The sequence below is a fragment of the Falco rusticolus genome, chromosome 2, assembly GCF_015220075.1.
Source record: "Falco rusticolus isolate bFalRus1 chromosome 2, bFalRus1.pri, whole genome shotgun sequence".
NCBI classification, from domain to species: Eukaryota; Metazoa; Chordata; class Aves; order Falconiformes; family Falconidae; genus Falco; species Falco rusticolus.
In genome coordinates this window covers 7,867,667-7,891,156 of record NC_051188.1, presented here as the reverse complement: position 1 = coordinate 7,891,156, position 23,490 = coordinate 7,867,667, and the positions used below count along the sequence as shown (strand labels likewise).

At 38.3% G+C, this 23,490-nt stretch overlaps 1 protein-coding gene across 20 annotated transcripts in view; it reads right to left on the bottom strand.

Annotated features, from left to right (window-relative positions):
• Positions 1–23,490, bottom strand: part of DLG2 (discs large MAGUK scaffold protein 2) — a 1,049,324-nt gene that overhangs the window by 282,464 nt on the left and 743,370 nt on the right. For all 20 annotated transcript variants that reach the window (XM_037377334.1, XM_037377356.1, XM_037377333.1 and 17 more), the window contains 2 exons: positions 19,529–19,673; positions 14,099–14,240 (listed from right to left, as the gene is read on the bottom strand). In XM_037377334.1, the coding sequence (XP_037233231.1) occupies positions 14,099–14,240; positions 19,529–19,673 (287 nt within the window). The remainder of the gene's footprint in view (positions 1–14,098; positions 14,241–19,528; positions 19,674–23,490) is intronic.

Sequence of the window (23,490 nt, the reverse complement as noted above, 5' to 3'; positions counted from 1 at the left end):
ACAAATACATATATCAAATAGAAATGATACCTTCTATGAAAATTAAAGAAATACTGCCCCAGTGCAGGAAGATGAATAAAACCTGTAGATTTTTCCATAGCTTAAAACACTCACCAGTCCATGAACAACTTGCTAGCTTCCTATATTCAAGTTACTTGTCTTCACTGAGCGGTAGATGACATGAAATTGTCGCTACCCCTTGGATATTGAATGCTCAAACTACACTGAGTCATCAGTGACTGACCATCCAACCTTGTGCTGAGACACAAATCATGCCACAGAGATGGACAGATATGAGGTATCGCTCTGCTAATTGACAGTTACAAACTGCTTCCAAAAGCAAAACGAAGGTAAACATTCAACATCTACCTAGATATTGAGAACAAATTAGTCTTTCAAATATAAACACAGAGCCCTAACAACATGTCGTGTGAAGTCCAGCAAATTTTAAAACATTTAGTATTTTTCACTCCCTTCAGTCTTGCTGGATGGTAAGGTAACAGAAAATAGGACCAAGCCACCATGCTGATTTATAAAGTCCTCCACTCATTGCTATTATGTGTGATACTGTGACCTAGCTAACAACATACCCTCTGTAATCGAGCTGAAAAAGAGAGGCCTTAAGGCTTTGAAAAGAAATTCAAGCTCCTTATCCTTTTAAAGCTTGGACTCTTTGCTTAGAATAGAACTCAGGGTATCAGCGAATTCCAGTTAAATGCACATCTTGTAAGGCCTATGAACTGGTCTGAGATCATCATAGCCACCTAGTTACCATCAGACGCCATTCTTCAAGGTCAATAAGATCATGGACTGACCTGGTTCTTCAGATGCCTTCATAGGTACTCAGGTGCATGTGCTAATACTGCCAATTGCATAGCTGGGCCCTGGCTGCACATTTTATTGGCACAGAAAAGCAAGAACTTGAGCAATAAGCAGTATGTAACATCAAGGGTCCAGTTCAGATCAGTCTAAACTTATTTTCTCACTGAATTCAATTTAGTATATATAAATCACACAGTACAAAAATAATTGAAAGTTGGGATAAAAAATGGAAAGAAGGGGATTGATTAAAACATACTGGGCAGATCACTGTCCTGCTCATACAAACTGTGTTTCACATAGGCCAGTAAGCCTTAAAAATAATATGAGATACTTCCCACAACAGACTGTCTTCAAATATCCTTCTGACTCTTCACCTTCTCTATGTCAAACTAGTACTTAGCTATGATAGTATCTACATACTTTGGAAGACAGCAATCCCCTCCTAAATATATATATATATATATATACACACACACATACACACATATATACATCTATAAAATTATGAAGACCACTCAGCTTTATTAAATGATTCTTCTAATTCATCATTTTCTCCTGTCATTTATATTTCTCCTCACTGGAAGAAGGAAGAACTTCTATCTGATGGGATCAGCCCACCTGGTAGATCCTGTCTTGCTTACGTAGCTGCTTCTCCAGCAGTATGACAGAGACAGCTTGTCTTCTCTCAAAGCATGGTATAAAGAGAATGCTATTTAGAAATAGTATCTAACCTGCCATTCTGGAAAATACAGTCAAGGTCACCTCAAAATTTCTTGCAAAATAATTAAGAGCCACACTGAACATAAACATTGAGGATGTATTTTATGGTGCATTAATTCTTCAAATGAATTTAAAAACTTGTAGCTGGTCATCTAGCATGCTGTAACCAAAGTGTAAAAGCTAGATATGTATTATTTAATACTGATTCACTGTAGTTTATTTGCAGTTGCATCACTTTCAGGCACAGCAGGTACAGCTTCAGAGGTTTTGTCTTAGTTAAAATAAATGCTAAGCAATTTTTGTAATTTTTAACAGGACAAAAACCTACTATCATGGAACTGACTTTGTCCATTATCTTCATTTTTTTTAATACTTATACAAAAAATTCCCTTAAAATGCCAAATGTCTGACTATTGTTGTATACTTCTTGGATAATTGTAATACCTCCTAATAAGTAATTATTTAACATGGGTCTAATCTGAAAAATAACCAACTGCTGCTGCAACTTATTTAACAGATCTGCATCCCTTCTCCCTTTTAACTGTTTATTTAGTGACAAATGTACATTAGTGTTCTCTGTCTCTATCAGTGAGCTAAAAAGCAAGCTCTGTGATAAATGAAAGCAGCAACTGCTAGGTGTAGGTGGACAGCAATAATTAGGTTAGCATGAGAATCAGGCATGCCACAGTAGAGGAAAGGCAATAGAAAATTTAAGGTCATAGTGTAGCCTGGCTTGGGCATGCCTCAGTAGGTAATTCAATCACAGGAGAGAGAATGAAGTCACTCAGCGCTGCAAGGTAAGCTTTTAAACAGTAGTACAAACAGCAGATAGTCATAAACTGCTTTTCTAGCCGAAACACAATTGAAAGCTGGAATTGTTAATCAGTATAGACCAAACTGCAATGAGGCACAATTCCACAGAAAGGTATAGCTAATTGGTGGAAAAGCTAACAGTAACAGCGGGAGGTAGAAGATTGATCTGACACTGGGTTTAATTATTTATTTCATAACAGACTGTGTAAAGAAAGCAAATCTTCCTAGTTGTTTGTAGCCCTTATTATTCTTTGTTTGGATCATCACTGTGTTATTGTTTCAGGCTGGCTTTATTGCACAACCGAAGTTATAAGAAAAAGGCATTATTAAAACCGTTCTCTCCTCAGCATCACATAGGATCCTCAATTTAATTTTAACTTTTTATCTTGCAGAATCCTGTTCGGTAGGGTTTAGCTGCCAAGACGTAGCACATTAAATGTTGATAGTTTCATTTTTAAAAACATTTTAAAACCTTTTATGATATGGAAAGAAACCAGCTAAGCTCTCACAGCATATTGAGTATGCAGGGCTATAGCCAGGAAATGCTAAATTCAATTTGAGAGAAAATAAATCTCACAGTGTTACAAGTTTCCAGCTTTTTTTTTTTTTTTTTTTTTAGTAGCAATTTTTCATTATACCCAGGTTCAGTAAAGAAAACTAAGACATTACTATTGCTAATATAATGTTGCTGGGAATTGTGCAAAGAACTGTCTTTAAAAGTGTATCACTATTTAAACAAAAATCAATGGCAATTTAATACAAGTGAACTCTTCCGCTTTTAATAAACAGTTATTTATATATATGTCTTTTTTTATTTGTGTGTGGGTGTGTGTGTCTTTTGACTTTGAGTTTCTTGTGCATATAACCTCCTAGGAGAATCACATACTTTACTGTTCAATAGGTTTATTTAGAATTGAAAGTTGTTTTTATTTCATAGATTGTGTCCTGACAATTCAAATAAGACCCAGTCACTCATATGACATGTTTATTTCAACTAAATAAAAAACAGAGAAGGGGTGTGAAGAGCTGGAAGGAAATATCAGAAGCACATTGCCTTAGTTCTTTCTGGAAATCCATCTATAATCAATGATTTCTCATCTTTGCCATTACTAACTGCTATTTCTATGAGCCTCAAAGTTTTCTGTAACTGCAAAACAAGTGCTTAAGATCATGGGAATTTTTTTAGTACAGTAATAAAGTATTGCCTTGCTTCTTTTAATAATACTATTTAAACATTTTAATCGGGTTCTCAAATGAAATGGACTACAAGAAGGCATAAGTATAATTTAGAACTTTTAATATTCTTCACCCAATTCTACACTCATTATTCTTAGCCATTACAAATTAGGAGATAAAATGACTGCTTAATTTGAAAAAAATTAGTAATGATTTTCTGTTGCAGTAATGGAAAAGAAAGCTCACACAGGAATGGTGAGACCAGCGCCCAAAGGCTTGCAGTTCCCTGCAGTGACTCTTTAGGAAGCAGGGCCAGTAAAGGGTGACCATCCCCTGCTCAGCTGCTGAAAATCAGCAAGTTAAGGACCATGCAGACCAGAAACTAAATCCAAGTAAATTGCGGTTAGTAGGCCTTCCACCATAAATTTGAGCACTTACCCTTACCCATATTTGAACGTTTTTGTATTTTTAGCTTTCACAACACCCTGTGGCAATGAGTCCCACAAACAAATCACGTGACATACCCAAAGACCTCTGCCTTTGTGTACTGTAAGCCTGTTACTTGGTTGCACATTGATAACATATGGTAAAGACTTCTTTTTTCTGGATTTTAAACTTGGCATTGCATTGTAAATTCCCTGTATCTGAGTTGTAAGAAAGTGGCGATAGTAGTTGCCTATTGCCTTCTCTATGCCATAGTTACTTTTGCAGATCCGTGTTCAATTCTCTCTGCCATCTTTTTCCTATACTGGAATAATTTGCTATTTCGCTCCACCTGGAAGCCATACTACAACCCTGATCATCTCTGTCACCCTCTTCTGAGTCTTTTTCCATTTGCCTCCATTTAGTATTCAAGGTGCAGGTACATCATAGATTCATACAGGAAAACATTTTATTTTGCACTGTTTTCCTTTCCTGTTAGATCCTATTTCCATTTTCAATTGCTCTTGCGTATGGGCTAATAATGTCACAGAACTACCTACTATCACCCCAAAGTGTCTTTCTTAAGTGGTAATAGCTGCTTTAACAGTCTGTGTCCGTGATATGTGTAGTATGTACTTAGGGTCATCTATGTGTAGGATGTACTTAGGGTCATCTTTTTCTATTATTAAATGTTAATTACCATTTTTTTTATATATTATCACTGCCAGTCCTACTATCTCATTTCAAAAATCTCCATACAAGCACTAAAGCAGATTCTGAAATGTGATTTGTTTTTCAAGTCTTAAATAATAAGTAGCTTCCACTGACTGTATGAGAAATAGTCAAATCCTGTTACAGATCTCTGATAGGCCTGATTAGATATGTGTAGATTACTCAGGACATAACACATTATCTGGTGACTTGACGATAACAAAATTTTTACTTTAACATAAATTGTTCTCCCAAGTTAAGACTTCCTATTTAAAATAAATTTGAGGTAGAAAAATGAAATCTTATGATAGGCAATTATTAGGCATTTGTAAAGTTTAACAATTAGTTTAAGATAACATTTGTGTAAACAACATGAAACATAAAATAGTTGTTTTGCAATTTAGCAATTTCATGCTTCATCAAAGGGAATGAATCATACAACTGAGACCTTTTTTCTAAAAAGCTGTTGTCAGGTGTTCTACAAGTAGGCACTTTTAGATGATACTATAACTAAATACTGTACCATGGTATTTCACCAAAGGCCCAATTTAAGGTTATACAGAAAAACTTTTTTTTTCTTTTATTAACTGAACATTTAATGCATAACTCGGTTAGTGTTATTTATTTTTTCTTTAATAATACCTTAGATTGATCAAAGACTAAAACAAGAAAGAAATCTTATTATGGAACACCATAGTGAATTCAGTATCATCATCAGCAGGGTTGCCAATGTAAGAGCTAGCGGATGAGAACTCTACCTCGTGAGATGGGGGGTATCCAGCAGCAGAGCAGGCAGAGCAGGCAGAGCAGGCTGTCACCCTCCAGACAGACAGGCAACGCAGATGAACTGTCCTAGCAGACTGTCTGGTGGGCTCATGCACCTGTCCTGCAAACCCCAGAAACTTTGGGTTCCTCTCCATTTTTCTAGATATGGCCCTAGCCTGATCCTGCCAGCATCTTATCAGCAACTTTTGATACCTGCTCTCTACCTCTGTTCCTTGCCCCAGTCTTCTTGCACAACTATCAATTATCCCAAACCTCAAGTCTCACTGTCTGAAGGAGCTGCTGGTTCGGTAGCCCTGAAATTCATTGCTGCTCTTCTCCAGGCTATTTTTCTCCACTGCTGCTTTGTGCCTCTTCACCCATTTCTCAATTATATTCCTCCTTGTCCTCAAGTCCCTTTCCAAATCTGAGTTTTCTTACCCTATAAATACCAGTCTTCCCTTCTTGTGATTTCCATTCTCACACAACCAGTGACAAGTTTCCATCATTTTCACAGCATATCTCACCATAATTCCTTGCCAAAGACACTCCCTCTGTTCCTTTAGTCTCTTCAGTGTTGAAAATTGAAAGGATTGGGCATTTCAGAGCACAAAATGGAATCACTCTTAATTATGTTTCTGTGACAGAAAGGGCTGGAAGAAATAAGTAGAGAGAAAACCTAGCTTTGGCCATATAATGCTGTACTTAATCAAGTTGGCTTTTTAAAATAATCTAGTCAGTATGACAAAATTGTGAGAAGCTTTGATATACCACAGTGTAAGTATGGAATATTAAAGAGTTCTACTGCAAAAAGAAATATTAAATACATTTTGGACAATAAATGAACTGTAGTTTTTCTAAAGACATATTTTTTGGCCTTGAGATAGATTTTCACAAATGCAGTAGAAATACTATGTGGATTCAGTTTCATTGGCTCCCATACTTCCAGCACCCTGAAGCTATGTATGGAACATTGTAATATTTAAAATTTCACCACAATTTTTAACATAGAATAGAAGATGAACTAAGCCATGTAATTCACCTCCATCCCTTAAATGACCAAGCTGCTACAGTTAAAACTAAATGCAATTTAATTTCATAATAATAATGGTCAACTAGAATTACTTTAAAAATAATAGATATAATTTATACTAAACTTTAAAGCAAAACAGACATGCAACCTTTGCTACACCTAGCTAAAGAAATCCAGCCCCAGGAAAAAAAATGAGTATGAAAATATTTTACTTGAACAATTAACCTGCTAACATTACAAGTGATTTTGTAGGAAGAGTAAATAAAAGGCATTATCAGTATCCCCATGTAACTACATACAGTTTATTTTCTTTAGGGGATATGTGACATGCTGCATTTGAGTTAGGCATAGTGATAAGGTTGTTGAGAGCTCACAATTAGCTGTTATATTCATATAACTGCATCAGCGTACTTCTACATATCTTTTACTCATCACTTGTATAGTAACATCAGGTCAAAAACATGGTGTAAAATACACCATTTCAAAGTTCTACCTACAGTACTTGAAGAATTTCTTTGTCTGGGAATGGTGAGTTTCAATTCTGTTCCCACTAAAAAAACTAAAAGTCAATGCAGCTAACTTGTTTCAGCAAATACACACTTTGAAAACAGGCAGAATATTTTGTTAATGGATGATCTAAGTCAGCACATTAGCAATTCCAAAGGAACAGTTTTCAGGACTCATTACTAAAAAAACCTGCAGTTCCTTTTTCCTGTTGTCGTGCTTCATAAAACCATTGTCAGAAAATTGTTATTGACAGTTTTATAATGCACAAACCAAAATATTAGCTGTAATGGTCTAATATTGAAAAGTCAAATCTGTGTATCAAGACAAATGTAAAGGTGTCTCCATAAAATATCCCCAATTAAACTAGGAAGTTTATATAAGTAAACAAGAAACAGTTGAGAAATGCTACTTTCAATACAGGGGAAAACATCCCCTGAGACTTCAACTTGATGGTTCTCCTTTTTCTCCCCTCCAATCCCCAGCACCTCCTCCTCGTCCCAAAAATGTTATTTTGCAAAGATGCATGTGAAAAAAAAATCAAACATGCTTTTCACAGCAAAACAGATAACTCAGCTTTTTCATCCATGAATCTTTAATATCTAGCCAGAGTTAAATGTTAAAGTGAATTTTTTATCAGCTGAAGCACAGAAGTTTGATGTTACCATTTTCTGAAGTTAAAAAGGAAGTAAAAACTCAAGATGGTAGTTCTTTATTTTTATGGATCTTTTGCTGGTGTTCGTTAAGGACAAAAGGAGTGAACATTTAAAAGCTATGGGATTTTTAGGCTATAATTTCAGTATTTCTGGAAATAGGAAGGCAGACATCTGCTAAAGAGTAAACTGTAACTTCTCAGCTGTATTAGTAATGAATGTTCCACAAAAAGACTAAAACAAAAAAAATACTTTTTTTTCTTCCTACTATCATAGAAAATTTGGTTGGAATGCAGAATGCATCTCTATAGGTCATCTCATCCAATGTCGAGTTTGAAGCGGGATTACTGCCAACCCTAGATCAGATCAGCCATGATTTTATTTAGACAAATCTTAAAAATCTCACAGGGTGGATGTTTCACAACCCTTCTAAGCAACCTGCTCCAGCACTACTCCACCCACCTGGTGTCTTTTTTCTTCTCAAACTGAAATCAGAACATCCAAAGCCAACACCTATGGCCATTGGTCCTTTTGCTGAGAAGAGTTTGGCTTCATCATCTTTGCTACTGAGTACTTACAGGGTGCTCTTAGATTGCCCCTTAATCTCTTTTTTCACACATTAAACAAGCCTCAGCTTCCTCAATATCTCTCTAACCTCCATGTGATTTAGGACACTGAGAATCTGTTGGACCCTCTCCTGTTTTTTCACAACCCTCTTGAAGCTGAAGAACAGGAACTGGTCACAGTCTTCTAGAAAATAACATATCTTTTTCTGCTGGTTATGCTTGTCCTAATATAGTATAATAAGCTGATTACCTGGCTGGCAATGAAAGTGCACTCCTGGGTCCATGTCCAGCCTGGCATCTGCTGTAATCTCCAGGTCATTTTAAATGAAGCTGCAATTCAGATGTTTGTGTCATGGCCCATACAACTGTGAGCAGCTGTTCCACCTGAGGTGTAGGCTTCTTCTTACCAAACTTTCTGATTTCTCCTGGCCAAGTCCTGAGTATATCAAGATCCCTCTGGAATATAGCTCTGTCATTTGTCATATTAACCACTCCCTCTTAATTTATTATCCTCTGCAAATTTGCTGAGGGTGCACGCTGTGTCATGATCTAGGTCATTGATGAAGATATTTACTGATGCACAAGGTATCCTGAGCTACTCTGCTCATCCCTGACCACCTGTCAGATATCAGGTGATGATCGTTACACTTTGAGCCTGCTGGTTCAGTCAGTTCCCAGCCCACTATCCCCTTTTAGTCTGCTCTGCCTCAGCTTTCAAATGACAGTGTTGTGGGAGACTGTCAAAAGCATCACCAAAGTCTGCTGCTGCATGCAAATGAGCACAGCCGTGCTGGGAGAAGCCTTACCAGCAAGGTGACAGCATTATAATCCAGGAAATGCCCCAAAAGCTATCCAGGAGGTTTCCAAACTTTTACAAATCGTGTATTTTTTCCAGCTACAGATCAGTTGTATGTGTTTATCCAATACTTCCTCATGTTTGGAGGAGAGGCTGTGAGAGTTGTAAAGGGTGCTTCCCATGTTACAGCTTCTCCTGCCCACAGAAGAGGTGTGAGAAATACCTCTGCTGCCACTCCCCAGGGCAACTAGTGGAGAAGAGGAATCACCATCTGCCCCACAGCAGATCCCACATACGCTTATGTGGGACTTATGGCACGGGTCAGGTATGACTTTGGAGTCAGCTAAGTCAGCATTCCTGCTCAGGGCAGCACCAGTGCTGTGGTACTGGTTGGTAGAGAGCAGCCACTGCTCTCCCCTCATCCACCCAGCTAGTCATTTCACCAGGAAAGGCAACCAGGCTGGACAAGCACACAATTTGCTTTTGGTAAATCTATGCTGACTATTCCAATTACCTTCTGGTCCCTTAATTGCCCAGTAAAGAAGATATTGAGTACTTCAGCTTTTTCTATGTTGTCTGTCATTACATTGCCTTCCCCTCCATTCATTAGTTTTTCCCTCCACCAAATTTTACCTTCATTTTTGAAAGTAGCACACCTGCAGAATCACCTTTTATTTTCCTTTATGACTCTTGTAAATCTTAGCTCAAATCAATCAGCTTTCTGATTTTGTCATTAAGCAGTCAAGCAATGCTTGTCTACACCTTGCATTTTAGGTCATCAGAAAGCTTTGCTCAGCCAAGAAGGCCTTCTGCTGAATCCCCCTGCTTCCTGCTCAACAGGATGGTTCATTCTGGAGATCTTAACGTTTTAGTTAGAAATCATCCATCTTCAATAGACCCTATGTCTCTGCGGCAGCATCCCAAGAGGTTTTGCTTAGCAATTTTTCCAAAAAAAGCTGAAGTCTGCTCTTCTGAAGTCTACAGTCACAACTTGATGATCACCTTTCCAGACTTCCTTTGAATCATGAAGTAAACCAACTCATGATCACTTTGATCCCAGCTGTTATTTACCACCACCATTGCCACCAGTTCTTCCGTTTTCGTAAGCAGCAGATTAAGCAAAGAATTATTCCTGTTTCTCCTCTTGAGCAGCGTTAGGAAATTGTCAGCAACGTAATCAAGGAATCTCCTGCATTGCCTGCACAACACTTTAATCTCCCTAGAAACTAAACCAAATAAGGACTTAACTGTAGAATGATAATGATTGTATTGCTAGAGTTACTTGGCGTATAGATTTTATCCACTTTTGGTTCCACATTATACCAAACTGAAATTATGTTATTGAAGTTTGAAAGGGTGACAATCTTCATGAAAAAAATACAGGAAGGCAAAACTTCCATCCTGAGTGAATTTAAAATAAATTGAACAAAACACAAAGTAAATCCTGCCCAGCACTGAGAGCATTTTGGACCAATAATATACACAACTTAAAAAGGCTCAGTAATTAAAAAGACAACATCCAGCTTCAATAAAAATTGTGACCGAAGATTGTTACTTTTGTATCCCTTGTGCTTGGATTAAGTCTTTTTTCCCCCCATGGTTTTATTAAGTAAAAGTTGTACTGAATATTTTTCAGATGCAGACTCACTGTCAGACCAAAAAATACAAGTTTTTATCAACAGAAACACTTACTTTTGTTTAGCAAAATACAAGTATTTAGGTAAAAAACCCCACACCTTAGAACTGGAACAAAAAAAGAAAAGCAAGAGAAAGTGAACAAATTGAGCTGCCTGTTCAACCATTTAAACTTTACTGATAGATTAATCATAGCAAGAAAGTTAAAAGAAAGCTTGTCATCAGCCTCACTCAAATGACATGTACAAAGAATTACCAAATTGCAAAAGCCTGTAAAAGTGGCAAAGTTACTCTTCCAAGTATTTTTAGCTGGCACAAATGAAAATCTGCCAGAAGTGTTGCCATATTATGACTGCACAGGTAATAAATTTCCTTATGTGATCACCATGTAAATTAGCACAGAAAAGCTATTATAGAAAGAACCAGGTAGTTTTAATGGATAGCACTGCAGTAGTTGGCAATCTTAATTATAAAAAATAATGTTAGGAAATCTGATCATAAATGCTGCAATCAAGGGATTTATAGGTTTCACTAAAATTATCAATATGATATTAACTTCCCAAAAGATTTTAAGTCTTTCTAAACTGTTCAGCAAGAAAGACTTTCCAAATATCTTTTTATTTTAACGGCAGATTCATCAGCAAATCCCATGGCATTGCACAGAAAGAGTGTATTAACTGTTCTCAGTTTATAGCTGTGAAAATCACTGTGAGAATTATCTGGGGCATTTTCAATAGTCCCATTTGAATCAATAGGCAATAATTAGCTATGTGGACATTTTAAAAAAAAAAAGGCTCAGCATCGTTTAAGGGTTAAATGGTTTGTTTGATTTTGAAGGTCAGAGTTTCTTAGTTATTGTAGTCATAGGAGAAACCTCATCTCTTGCTCTTGTTTGGGTGTCCCTCAGATAGTGGGTATGATGTATGTCCAGTGAGGAAATGCAATAGCAAATGCTGTTTTCCTCATGACTACATTCATTTTATCTTTGTGCTTTTGTATCCTGGATATCAGTGTAGCGTATAACCTATTACCACTAATATAATTAAGTCCATAATAGCCTCTTCTTTTTCAATAGGTCAAAGTAAATACTTGTTTAGAACTATGAGATTTTCATCTGATTTGCTCTGTTGCGTTCAGTCTGCTCCAATTATTCAACACCTTTATTTCTGCTAGTGCCACACATCTTCCACAGAAGGTCATGTTAGTGCCAATGCCACAGAAGATTTTGGATATCAGCCTTTCATTAGACAACACACTAATCTGGAAATCCAGATGGGAAGAAGAACACAGGAGAGGAGTATTTCATAGAGTATACACAGCTTCTCTGGGCATTTATTTTTTTCCCCAAATAATACAAAACCAACAGTGGTGTGAATACCTCAGCCAAGAACCAGACTGTGTCAGTATTTGGTTTTATCGTCAGGAGATAAACCAGCAGAATTGTTTAAAAATAAACTAAAAATATCAGGATAGCAATTCATCTTTCTTCCTAAAAAGATCAAAAAGAGATGCTAATTAATTTCAATATATATCCTGCACAGTTCTTTGAGCAAGTATCCTTTGTACTGGATATCTACTGAACTAATGGGCTAGGACTGTCAGTGCCTTCTCTGATGACTTTTTTTTTTTTTTTTTTTTTTTTTTTATAAGTAATTAGAAAGTTAAAATCAGCTACATGGAACACAAAGAAACCCAGGGCTGTCTAACGATTCTTCTTCATTACCTTACAGGTTTCTGACTATTTAAATGGTCTTTTAATTCTCAAGGCAGCTTTCCTCCTTTTTTTAGGATTACTTCCCTCACTTTCTGTGACTTCTTGGTCTCCTTAGATATTATCTACTTGTAAGTTTGCATTCTTTGCTGTTTTAAACTTTTCCAACTCTTTCTCAGTAATAATACTGCTGTCATCTCATTACAGAAGGAGATAATTCAGCACTACAAGCTTACTGAAAAAGCCTTCGTCATTGTAACCCAGATACTACATTGGTATTCTTCCTATACAAAGGCATTTTAGAAATTATGAGGTCAGTATTAGCCCAGGTAAAGCCTTAATGCACAATTTCATGAAATCAATGTTCCAGCTATTAATTAAAAAAATGTAACATCTTGGAACCCTTTGGAAAAAAATTCATCCTAATTGAATGTCACATAAGTTGAAGGAAAGCAATGTCAGCTTTGCATCCTCAATCAAAGCAAGGGAGAAATTCTTTTAGCCAAGACAGGGAAGCAAGGTGTGGTTTCCATACAAGTATGTCCTGATCAGACACTGTGTCATGATTTAGTTACTCTGAATCTGTCTGATCCAACAGGTTAAGCAGCTTGAGATTGTAATCATATACAACAAGAAAAATGAAATTCAAATTAGCAAGTTATGAAGCTGATGAATACGTAAGTGGATGAGATCCTTTGGCTTAAGATACACAGTAGGTCAGGTTAGATGTTAGGAACATCCCCTTCCTAGCTTTAAACACAATGAATTTATAAATACTGAAGCACAGAAAAAAAAATATGCATTTCCTGTGGCATTAGACGTAATGAGGACTCCTTTTACAACGTAACTGTTGTCTTCTAAGTGAATGGTGGTGCTCTTCAAACAAAAAGATAAATACATGCTTTCTCACCAGTGACATTCAGTGTTGATCTAATAATACAAGGCATAAAAGAACCCTCCCAGCATTCTCCTATGCACCTCTTCTACCTGGAAATCAACTACGCAGATACAATTCTGATACCATACTTCCATATAGTAGTCATAATTCCTTTGGGATTATTTAAAAAACCAAAAGGATTAGAAGCAATTTCCAGGGTCATTTTGCTGATAATCACATCAAAGAACCCCTTTTATAAGGGTATCAAGTGCCACTGCATAACCAGTTTCCTTTTAACCTCTATGCTATCATAGAAAACTCTTCCATATTGTGATTGCTGTAATGGTTAAGAAACTTTTTCCAGTTTCCCTCCTGTCTTTATTCACAGCCAGTTTATACTTTTTTATTTCTTTTCCCATAGTGGTTTCTCTCCATAACATTTATCTTTCAATGTGTGTGCCCAGAGCAATTACAGGCTATTTCTGTCTTGCTTTCACTAAAGAAGCTGGAACTTTCAGAGCGTCACAGACCAGTAAAAATGCACATACAATCTCTCCACCCATACGTACAGTGAGCCAGATGAGTCACTGATACTGAGATCTCCTAGTTGTGTTAAGAAACAGAAAATTTTGCTCAGTGCCAGCATTGTTCTGGTGCAGCCATGTTGTTTAGGAACCAGTGCAGGAATGCACCCAGGCAACATGGACCTCAGGTCAGCATTCATCCGTGTGATCTTTCTCTTACTTGTCTCCCTACCTGTAACAGTTTCAATTCACCTTCCCTTGAACATAGGTGAAAAGAACTATATGCTATATCCTATGTGAGGTGCATTGAATGCTTTACCTATGTCCTTTGTAATTGTCATGAAAGGTAAGAAATAAAGAGAAGCATCTGACCTGGTGTAGTCGTCCTCCACAAGCATGTGCTTTGGAATGGGTGAGTATCTTCCCGGTGAGATAGGGGCCAGAGATGCCTTGTATTCTAAAGTGCCATTGTTTCCGGAAGAGAGTATATGATTTTCCATTGGTGGAGAATAAGCTGAAGGTAAGAATAAGCATTTCTAGTTAGCCACTTTCATATTTTATTAGATGTCACGAGCACCATTTTTTAGTTAAGTACCAAGAATGTGCTCATTGCTGTAAATAACATCAAAACAGACAATCCTTGCCTGAGAGAGTTAAAAATGTTACAAGAAAGAATGAACAGCTGGGGTTTTCTTGAAAGATTATTATTATTATTATTATATTTTTATAAATATATAAATAATATATTTATATAATAATAATGATGATGATGATGATGATGATGATGATGATGATGATGATGGCTCATTTGCAAGGATTGACTCTTCAGAAGGGATCTGAATAAGAAAGGCTAGTTTGGGAGACAGGAACTTTTTTCAGTTAGGACTGACTTGAAAAGGAAATATAAACAGGAGAGAATGAGATTAAAAGCACGCCTCTTTTTGGCTCCAGTGTAGGGCAATGGGAGTCACACAGTAAGAGCTCAAAGCAAAGCAAGAACAGGAATTTTATGTTCAGCAAGAATTATGCATGATGAAAATTTAAAGCTGTGGTCTACTAAAGGTGCCAAACTTTCCAATATAATTGACATTTCAGTACCAACTTAGATGATATTTAGATCACAGTAACTCTGTTTATTTAAAATAGAAAGTGGATACAAATCTCTTGCATATTAATGATTAATAATGAAAATTACAGGACTACTGTCTGATTCTATATTGGGTCTGTGGGTTTTGTTGTTTGCTTGCTTATTGGTATTCTGAAGCTACTGGCAATATTTATGACGGGAGAGATGCCCTAACAGTTGTATTCAATCTTTAGTTAATGTAATTAGAAAAGGAAATGATAAATAGGAAAAACAATGATACACGCTTCTGCAATGAGATCTGATTAATTTTCTGATTAGCAGAAGACAGCTAACTTCCTAGTATTAATTTCAGTGTTTCTTTCAGATGATGAGATACAGAATGTTTGAAAGCAAAATATCTGTACAAGGAAAGGCCATTACCCGTTCTGAAATATTCTGAATGTGTAGGTATAATGAAAGGTTCCCTGAGAATAAATGAATCTGTATGCACCGACAGCCTGGGGTAGGCTGCTGCAAATCTTTTCAACCTTTACTCTCCCTCTGGAATTACTTCTGTCTTCTCATATGCTGCTGATCTATAATCTGACATAATAAAACACACTGGTTTAGAACTCCTGAATTATTATTTTGGAAAGTATTATAAAGCAGGAGATTGGATGGGGACATTTAGCATTTTTACTTCTTGGGTGTTCTAAGATCCAGACCAGACTGCTACTGAACAACATGATTGCCATCTGTTGCAACATTTGCTAACTAAATAGGTATCCTCAGCACAGTTGAGTATACCACCTGATGTGCATGTTACAAAACCTTCCCTCCTATTTTTATGGAGCAGTCTGAATAAGGAGGATTATTAGCTTTTCTCTCAACTTTGTCAGTCCACAGTAGCAACACTATGCAAAAGCGCAGAAAAAAATTAAATCTCTAACATTTACTGATAAAATCTGCCTTTCCCAGCCCTTGGTTGGCCTTAACTGTCCTTAGGATTATTGGCAGGAGATCAAGATGGATATGGATCAGTCGCTGAAGCTCTTGTCAAAAATCAAACTGCCATGGTGCAGCTGGTCCCTGTTGGTAGTTGAACCCAAGGCAGACAGTTTTTAGTGAAGAAAGGGAATTTCAGTAATGAAATGTTTAGACTAACAGGCACCAGTGGTATAGAGATCTGCAATTGAAATGTTAAGATTGCTGTGATTGAAAAGAGAATGGGAATGCCTGGGTATGGACACCAGGAGTACTGGCAGGAGGGGTACAAGAATGGCCTGTATTGATAGCACCCAGGGTCATCAATGGGTCATCAATACTTAACTACATGTAACTTATCGGGACAGCCTACACCCGAACTAAAACAAAGACTCAAGCCATTAAGAGATGATGGCAGGATAAAGACTAGATTGGAGCCTAGGACACTGATAAGGAGACAAAGAAGTGAGTAAATCTGAATGACATGCCCAGGTGGGACAGATAGGAGAGACAGAAGATCCTAATCGCTATTATCTCCTTAAGGGCACAAAAAGGACATCAGCAAGGAGGTTGTCAAGGAGGTCAATAAGAAGGTATATGTACATGATAAAAACTCTGCAGCCACTCACCCTTGTACACAGAATCATAGAATCATTTAGGTTGAAAAAGACCTTTGAGATCATAAAGTCCAACTGTTAACCCAGGACTGCCAAGTCCATCACTAAACCATGTTGCTAAGCACCGCATCTATGTGTTTTTTAAATACCTCCAGGGATGGTGATTTCACCACTGCCCTCGGCAGCCTGCTCCAATGCTTGACCACCCTTTCAGTAAAAATGTTTTCCTACTATCCAATCTAAACCTCCCCGGGCACAACTTAAGGCTGTTTCCTTTTGACCTGTTGCTTGTTACTGGGAGAGGAGACCGACCCCACCTGCCCACAGCCTCCTGCCAGGCAGCTGTAGAGAGCGATAAGGTCCCCCCTCAGCCTCCTTTTCTCGAGGCTAAACACCCCCAGTTCCCTCAGCTGCTCCTCATCAGACTTGTGCTCCAGATCCTTCCCCAGCTCCACTGACCTTCTCTAGACACGCTCCAGCACCTCTACATCCCTTGTGAAGTGAGGGGTCCAAAACTGAACACAGGATTCGAGGTGAGGCCTCACCAGTGCTGATTACAGGGGGACAGTCACTGCCCTGGTCCTGCTGGCTGTGCTGTTTCTGATGCAAGCCAGGATGCTGTTTGCCTTCTTGGCCACCTGGGCACACTGCCAGCAGTCAACTAGCACCTCCAGGTCCTTTTCCTCCAGGCAGCTTTCCTCCAGCCACTCTGCCCCCAGCCCATAGCACTGCATGGGGTTGTGGTGACCCAGGTGCTGGACCTGACACTGAGCCTTGTTGAACCTCATAAAGCTGACCTCAGCCTATCGACCCAGCCTTCCTACCCTCCAGCAGATCAATACTCCCCGGCAGCTTGGTGTCATCTACAAAGTTACTGAGAGTGCACTCGATCCCCTCATCTGGATCATCAATAAAGATATTAAAGAGAACTGGCCCTGATTCTGAGCCCTGGGTAACACCGCTTGTTACTGGCCACCAGCTGGATGTGACTCCATTTACTACCACAACTGGGGCCTGGCCACCCAGCCAGCTTGTTACCCAGCGCAGAGCACACCCGTCCCAGCCATGAGCAGCTGGGTTCTCCAGGAGATGCTGTGGGAGACAGCGTCAAAGGCCTTACTAAGTTCCAGGTAGACAACATCCACAGCCTTTCCCTCATCTACTAGGTGGGTCATCTTGTCATAGGAGACCGGGTTAGTCAAGCAGGACCTGCCTTTCGTAAACTCATGCTGGTTGGGTCTGATCTGCTGGTTGACCTGCATGTGCTGCCTGATGGCACTCAGGATGATCTGCTCCATAACCTTTCCTGGCACCCAGGTCAGGCTGACAGGCCTGTAGTGTCCCAGATCTTCCTTTGTGCTCTTCTTATAGATGGGCATCACACTGGCTGACCTCCAGTTTTCTGGGACTGCTCCAATTTGCCAGGACTGCTAATAAATACTGGAGAGTGGGTTGTTGAGCTCCTCTTCCAGCTCCCTCAGTAGCCTCGGGTGGATCCAATCTGGCCCCATAGACTTGTGTGTGTCTAAGTGGAGCAGCAGGTCACTGATCGTTTCCTCCCAGACTGTGGGGACTTCATTCTGCTCCTTGTCCCTGTCTTCCGGCTCAGGGGGGTGAGTATCTTGAAGGTATCTGGTCTTACTATTAAAGACTGAGGCAAAGAAGGCATTCAGTACCTCAGACTTCTCCTCATCCTCTGTAGCAATGTTCCCCCCTGCATCCAATCAGGGATGCACGTTATCCTTGACCCATCTTTTGTTTCTAATGTATTCGTAAAAACACTTTTGGTTATCTTTTATGGCAGTGGCCAGCCTGAGTTCTAGCTGGGCTTTCACCGCTCTAATCTTCACCCTGCATAACCTCATGATTTTCTTATCATCCTCCTGAGTTGCCTTCTCCTTCTTCCAAAGGTGGCAAATTCTGCTTTTTTCCTGAGTTCCAGGCAAAGCTCTCTGTTCAGCCAGGATGGTCTTCTTTCCTGCTGGCTCACCTTTCAGCACATGGGGACAGCCTGCTCCTGCACCTTTAGGATTTCCTTCTTGAAGAATGTCCTACCTTCCTGGGCTCCTTGGCCCTTCAGAACTGTTTTCCAAGGGACTCTGTCAACAGACTGGTCATCTCAGGGAGTCCTGAGTCCAGGTGATGCACCTGGATGTGCATCTTTCTACCTGAATGCTGGATGTGATGTGAGCCTAGATGATTATGAGTACGTGGATATGACAGCCTGATTGAAATCAGTTTGTTTTAAAAGAAAATAAACTTCCCTTCCTATGAGATCCTTCACTGAGCTTCACTATATTTTTTGACAACTTTTCCTACAACAGTGTCTACAGTGAATGCCGAAAAAAAAAAAAAGGCAGATGAATATATGTAAAGGTAATGGACAGACTGAGAATAAAGCGAAGTGGAATAATAACCTGGGAACTCTTTACTGTGGGGGTGGCGAGGCACTGGCCCAGGCTGCCCAGAGCAGCTGTGGGTGCCCCATCCCTGGCAGGGCTCAAGGCCAGGCTGGACGGGGCTGGGAGCAACCTGGGCTGGTGGAAGATCCCTGCCCATGGCACGGGAGTGGAGACTAGATGATCTTTGGGGTCCCTTCCAACCCAAACCAGTCTATGATTCTATGAATTGGATATGTACAGAAAACAGATAAATTCTTGTAAGTAGAGCAGCAATTTTTACATTCCAAGTAAATATCTTATTCAAATATGATATATATCTGTCTCAGGTTTTCACTAAGTTTGTACAAGATGGTTTGCTGCTTGTTCTGATTTTTCAGTGGACAGAGGACTCCAGTCTACAAATCAAATCATATTTCAAAATATATTTGCATATACTCATTACTGTAATTGTTACAAGAGTTACAGTTCAGTCTGATCACCTGGAATATGGCTAACTGGGATCAGCATAGCAGTACATCAGCTACATTGTTACTTTTGTTGCAAAAATACTTTAGCAGAGTTATCTGCAATATTTCATGAGTGTAGCAACCTTAAGTGGCAATAAACCTTTCATTTTTGTAGCCTTCCAAGCTGTTTCATAAACTTTAATGGGGTACTTTGGACAGCTATGAAAAGAACACAATGATCTGACAAACTGGTATCTCCTACAAAATGAGTTGCAGAAGTCACTTACAGTGAGTAATATCTGGTGGGCCATATGGATCAGTCATGTAAATGGTGGTGGGCTTTCCAACTTTCAGATACACTACATCTGATGTGTTCTTCAGTATCGCTACTGCCTCTTCATGGGTAACTTCTTCTAAACTGTAATTATTTACCTTAAAGGAGAAATCAGACAGGTGAGTTGGAATGCAGAAATAAGACAAAAAAAATAATGACACAGCCTTGCAGTTATCACAATGTTGGGAAAAATGCTGTAGACAAAGAGCACTGGAGATTACAGAAGCAGTATTGCAGCAAGGTAGAAAATACAGTTTTCTTAGCACATGTATACTCAGGCTGACATAGCAGTATTGATAATATCACAGAATCATAATGGGTCAAGATGGTACTTCATCTTGTCAGTAGATAAGTCCTCTGTGATATTCTGCTACGAGTATCATCATTAACATAAACCTATATTTAATAATAATTTAATAACTTAACCCCACATAATTTACAGTAACTATGTTATTTGACCTATCAAGATAAACTGTCCAAATTCACCTCTTAGCAGTCATGGCTGTGACCTCAGCAATACTCAAACCCCCCAGATATTTCCACCCCTGATATGCCATCGACCATTGAAATAGTAAGAGGTACCAAGTGGTATCCAGAATAAGGGGCTGCCTATGAGGTACAAGAAATGAAAAAGGGAAGTTCTGGATGGGAGAAAAGGGATTTTCAGTGTGAAAGTTTGTCAGTTTTCTGGAAGCACAGGAAAGAAACACTGAAAAAGTAAGAGAATGTAGAATGTAGTCCTAGTTCTGTACTTTATTGGAAAACAAAAATACTTAACATGAGCAAGGATTAGGGTACAGGACTACAGGTTAAATATGGAAGGAAATGGTAGCAATAAACCTTGCCTATTTACACTTTACTCCCAAATAAAGAAAATCAAAAGAAAAGTGTCAGAAGTGGTTTATTGTAGAGGCGTATAAAATTTGTTCACATCTAAATCCACTATAGCCACAGAATGTCAACAATAGGTTGACCTCCTGTAAACAGAATAGTGAATGGTTCCTGTCCCAAAAAACATACAACCAGAACAGAGAAATTATAGGGTAGAGGAAAGAAGCAAAGAAGGGTGTAGATACAGGTTTCGGACATGTGGTATAAGCCAATGAAAATCATAGAAATCATAGAATATCTCCAGCTGGAAGGGATCCATAAGGTTCACTGAGTCTAACTCCCTGCTCCTTGCAGGATTACCTCAAACTGAACCATATGACTAAGACCATTGTCCAGACACTCCTCAAGCTCTGTCAGGCTTGGTGCTGTGACCACTTCCCTGGGGAGCCTGTTCCAGTGACCTACATCTCACGGTGAATGTTGTATATGAAACACTTTATTGTGATTTAAAGTGCCATCCTCCAATTTCTACAGCTACTGCAAGGATTCCTTGCAAAGATTATGCAAGACGGAAGAAGTAGCTCCTCAACTACAGTATAATATAGTAGAGCTGTAAATCACAGAAAAAAATACATACTTTCTAGGGAATTTAGTATCAGTAAATTTTCAGAGACCTGGCTGTGACAATAAGCTATTGCCTAAGGGTTTGGTCAACGGAACTGGAGGACTCTTCATACCCCAACAATTTCATCAACACTAAGGGAGAATGACTGCTTTTGGGCAGTATGGCTAAATGTAAGGATTCTGTTTAAAGTTTGTTCCTTGTATAAATCTCAGAGTTGGTTTTAAGGTTAATTGAAAGAGGCAATGACAGGCATGTTATGACAATTTGACATGAAGAGCAATGATGCAACCTAACACTCAGGAGAGAGTTGCTGACACTGTATGCTGTATTTTGACAGGTCTTCTATTTAAATAAAAATCTGATACCTATCTTCTATAAATTTCTCTGTTATTCTTCATTATGAGCAGCAGTAGCATACATATGCACTTTAAATAAATAAATGTCTTTTAAATTACTTTGCTGATAGCAAGAAGAAGTGACTGAAATTAAGCCTTTTTTGTTTATGTACTTCAAAACTGCCAAATACTGAATATTTATCCTTTTGGAAACATGACTGCATGGTTATCCTTTATGTTTTCTCCTTCCTACGCTGTCTGTACATTGTATTTATCTTGTGTTTCATCCTAACTGCAAGCTTTTTGAAGTAAAGAAAATCTCAGATAATAACCTCCCACTATACTGCTGCTGTGAAGAAATGTTCTTAGTCAAAAAAAGACACAAAATGAAATACCATAGCATTGTTTGGATTTTGACTTTTGGTCTTTTTAGGAGTGTATAAAAAAAATTAAGACACAAATGAACTTGTTGCAATTCTTTTTCCAAAGTATTTTTTCCTGGAAATATAGCTGATAAAAAGTCATAGTTAGGACTTCCATCACAACACACTTGGATGTCACAGCTGCGCAGCTGGAGGATAAAGAGCCATTTTAGGAACAGAAAATATAGTATGATACATATAAAACTTACATTTGCTTTGCCAGGTCCTACTTATCTTTGACAATAACTTTACAGTACAGGCAATTTACTAACACTGTGTACAAGTTGTACAAATCTTGAAGTGGAGATAAGAACTAAAGACCAAGTGTTTCTAAACAAAGAATTAATGTCTGGGTAGTTATGCACTGTGTTTATCTTTATACACTGTAAGGTCCTAGAGATCATCGCAAAGGTTAAATACAATGATTTTTTTATTTTTCTCATTCCGAGTATCTATAAGCTTAAGTGGGCAGAATACTGTGGAAAACTGAAGTATGTAAAGCTGGAACTTGGCAGAACTTGAAGAAAGATAACATATGAGTGAAATCAAGATACAAAGGAGAATTTAATAGAAAAGACACTGGAAGAAAATTTGAGAAGAAAGGACCCTTCAAAATAAACAGAGTTCTGCTACAAAAAGTGTTCCAGCAACATGTACCAAAATTGCTATTCAAACTTATCTCAAATATATAGAATATTAAAGGTTTCTTTTCTCTAGAGACAACACTCTTAGAAAGAAAGTTTGCTACTGCTCAGTTGTCAGTAATCAAAGAAGAGCGACTCAATGTACATCAAGAGCAAACAATCACACACATTGATTCATTCATTAAGACAAAGATTCTCAGTGGTGCCATAAGGTCTCTTTTAAATGGGAGCTCTTTGAGAAGGAGGTAAAATCACTTTCCTTAGTCATTGCCAACATCAGTTTAGAATTACAGTATGCAAAATATACTATGCATTTCCCAGTTTCCTTCAGAAAGTAGTCCTTGCTTTGGACCAACAATTCCCATTAATACTATTATCTGCATGTATCAATATCTTTTCTACTTTTTGATCATAAAACAATGATTGCAAATAAAGACATCTGTATGTATTCTGATATGTGAAAATGAAAACTTGAACAGATTAAAGAATTACAGAATACTTTGAAGAATTATGTTGTCCAGCTCCCTAGACATTACTGCAAGATGACTGTAGGATATAATTTCTTTCATGAGAAGATCTCTGGATATCATTCTTCAACACATCATGCCAGAGATGGCGATTACTAGGAAATATGATGTAGCTGGTTTTAATAATATTTACAGAGTGAGGAGACTCTCTCAGTATCACCAAGAGACTATTTCTTAAGCTTTTCCTTGTTTCCGTAAAAGACACCTATTTTAACAGAACTTCAAGCACTAAATCTGGCTTTTTCAGTGGTTGTGGCACAATCAATGCATTATACCAAAGCTTCACTTGCTGCTTTCGAGATTACTTTAGCGGCACATATAGTTTGAAAAAAAAAAGAGTTGAGTTGGAGGTAAAGAAGATGAAGAGTGGGAGATGCAAACTAAATAAGAAATCAGTCTATATGGCATGCAACCCTCTGAGATTCTGAAACTTTTATGCAGAAGGGCTGACATCAAAGCTGAGTGGGTTGAATGGGTACTGCATACCAACTTTCTGGCTCTCAGAAGCCAAGTTAGGTAGCAATGAATTAA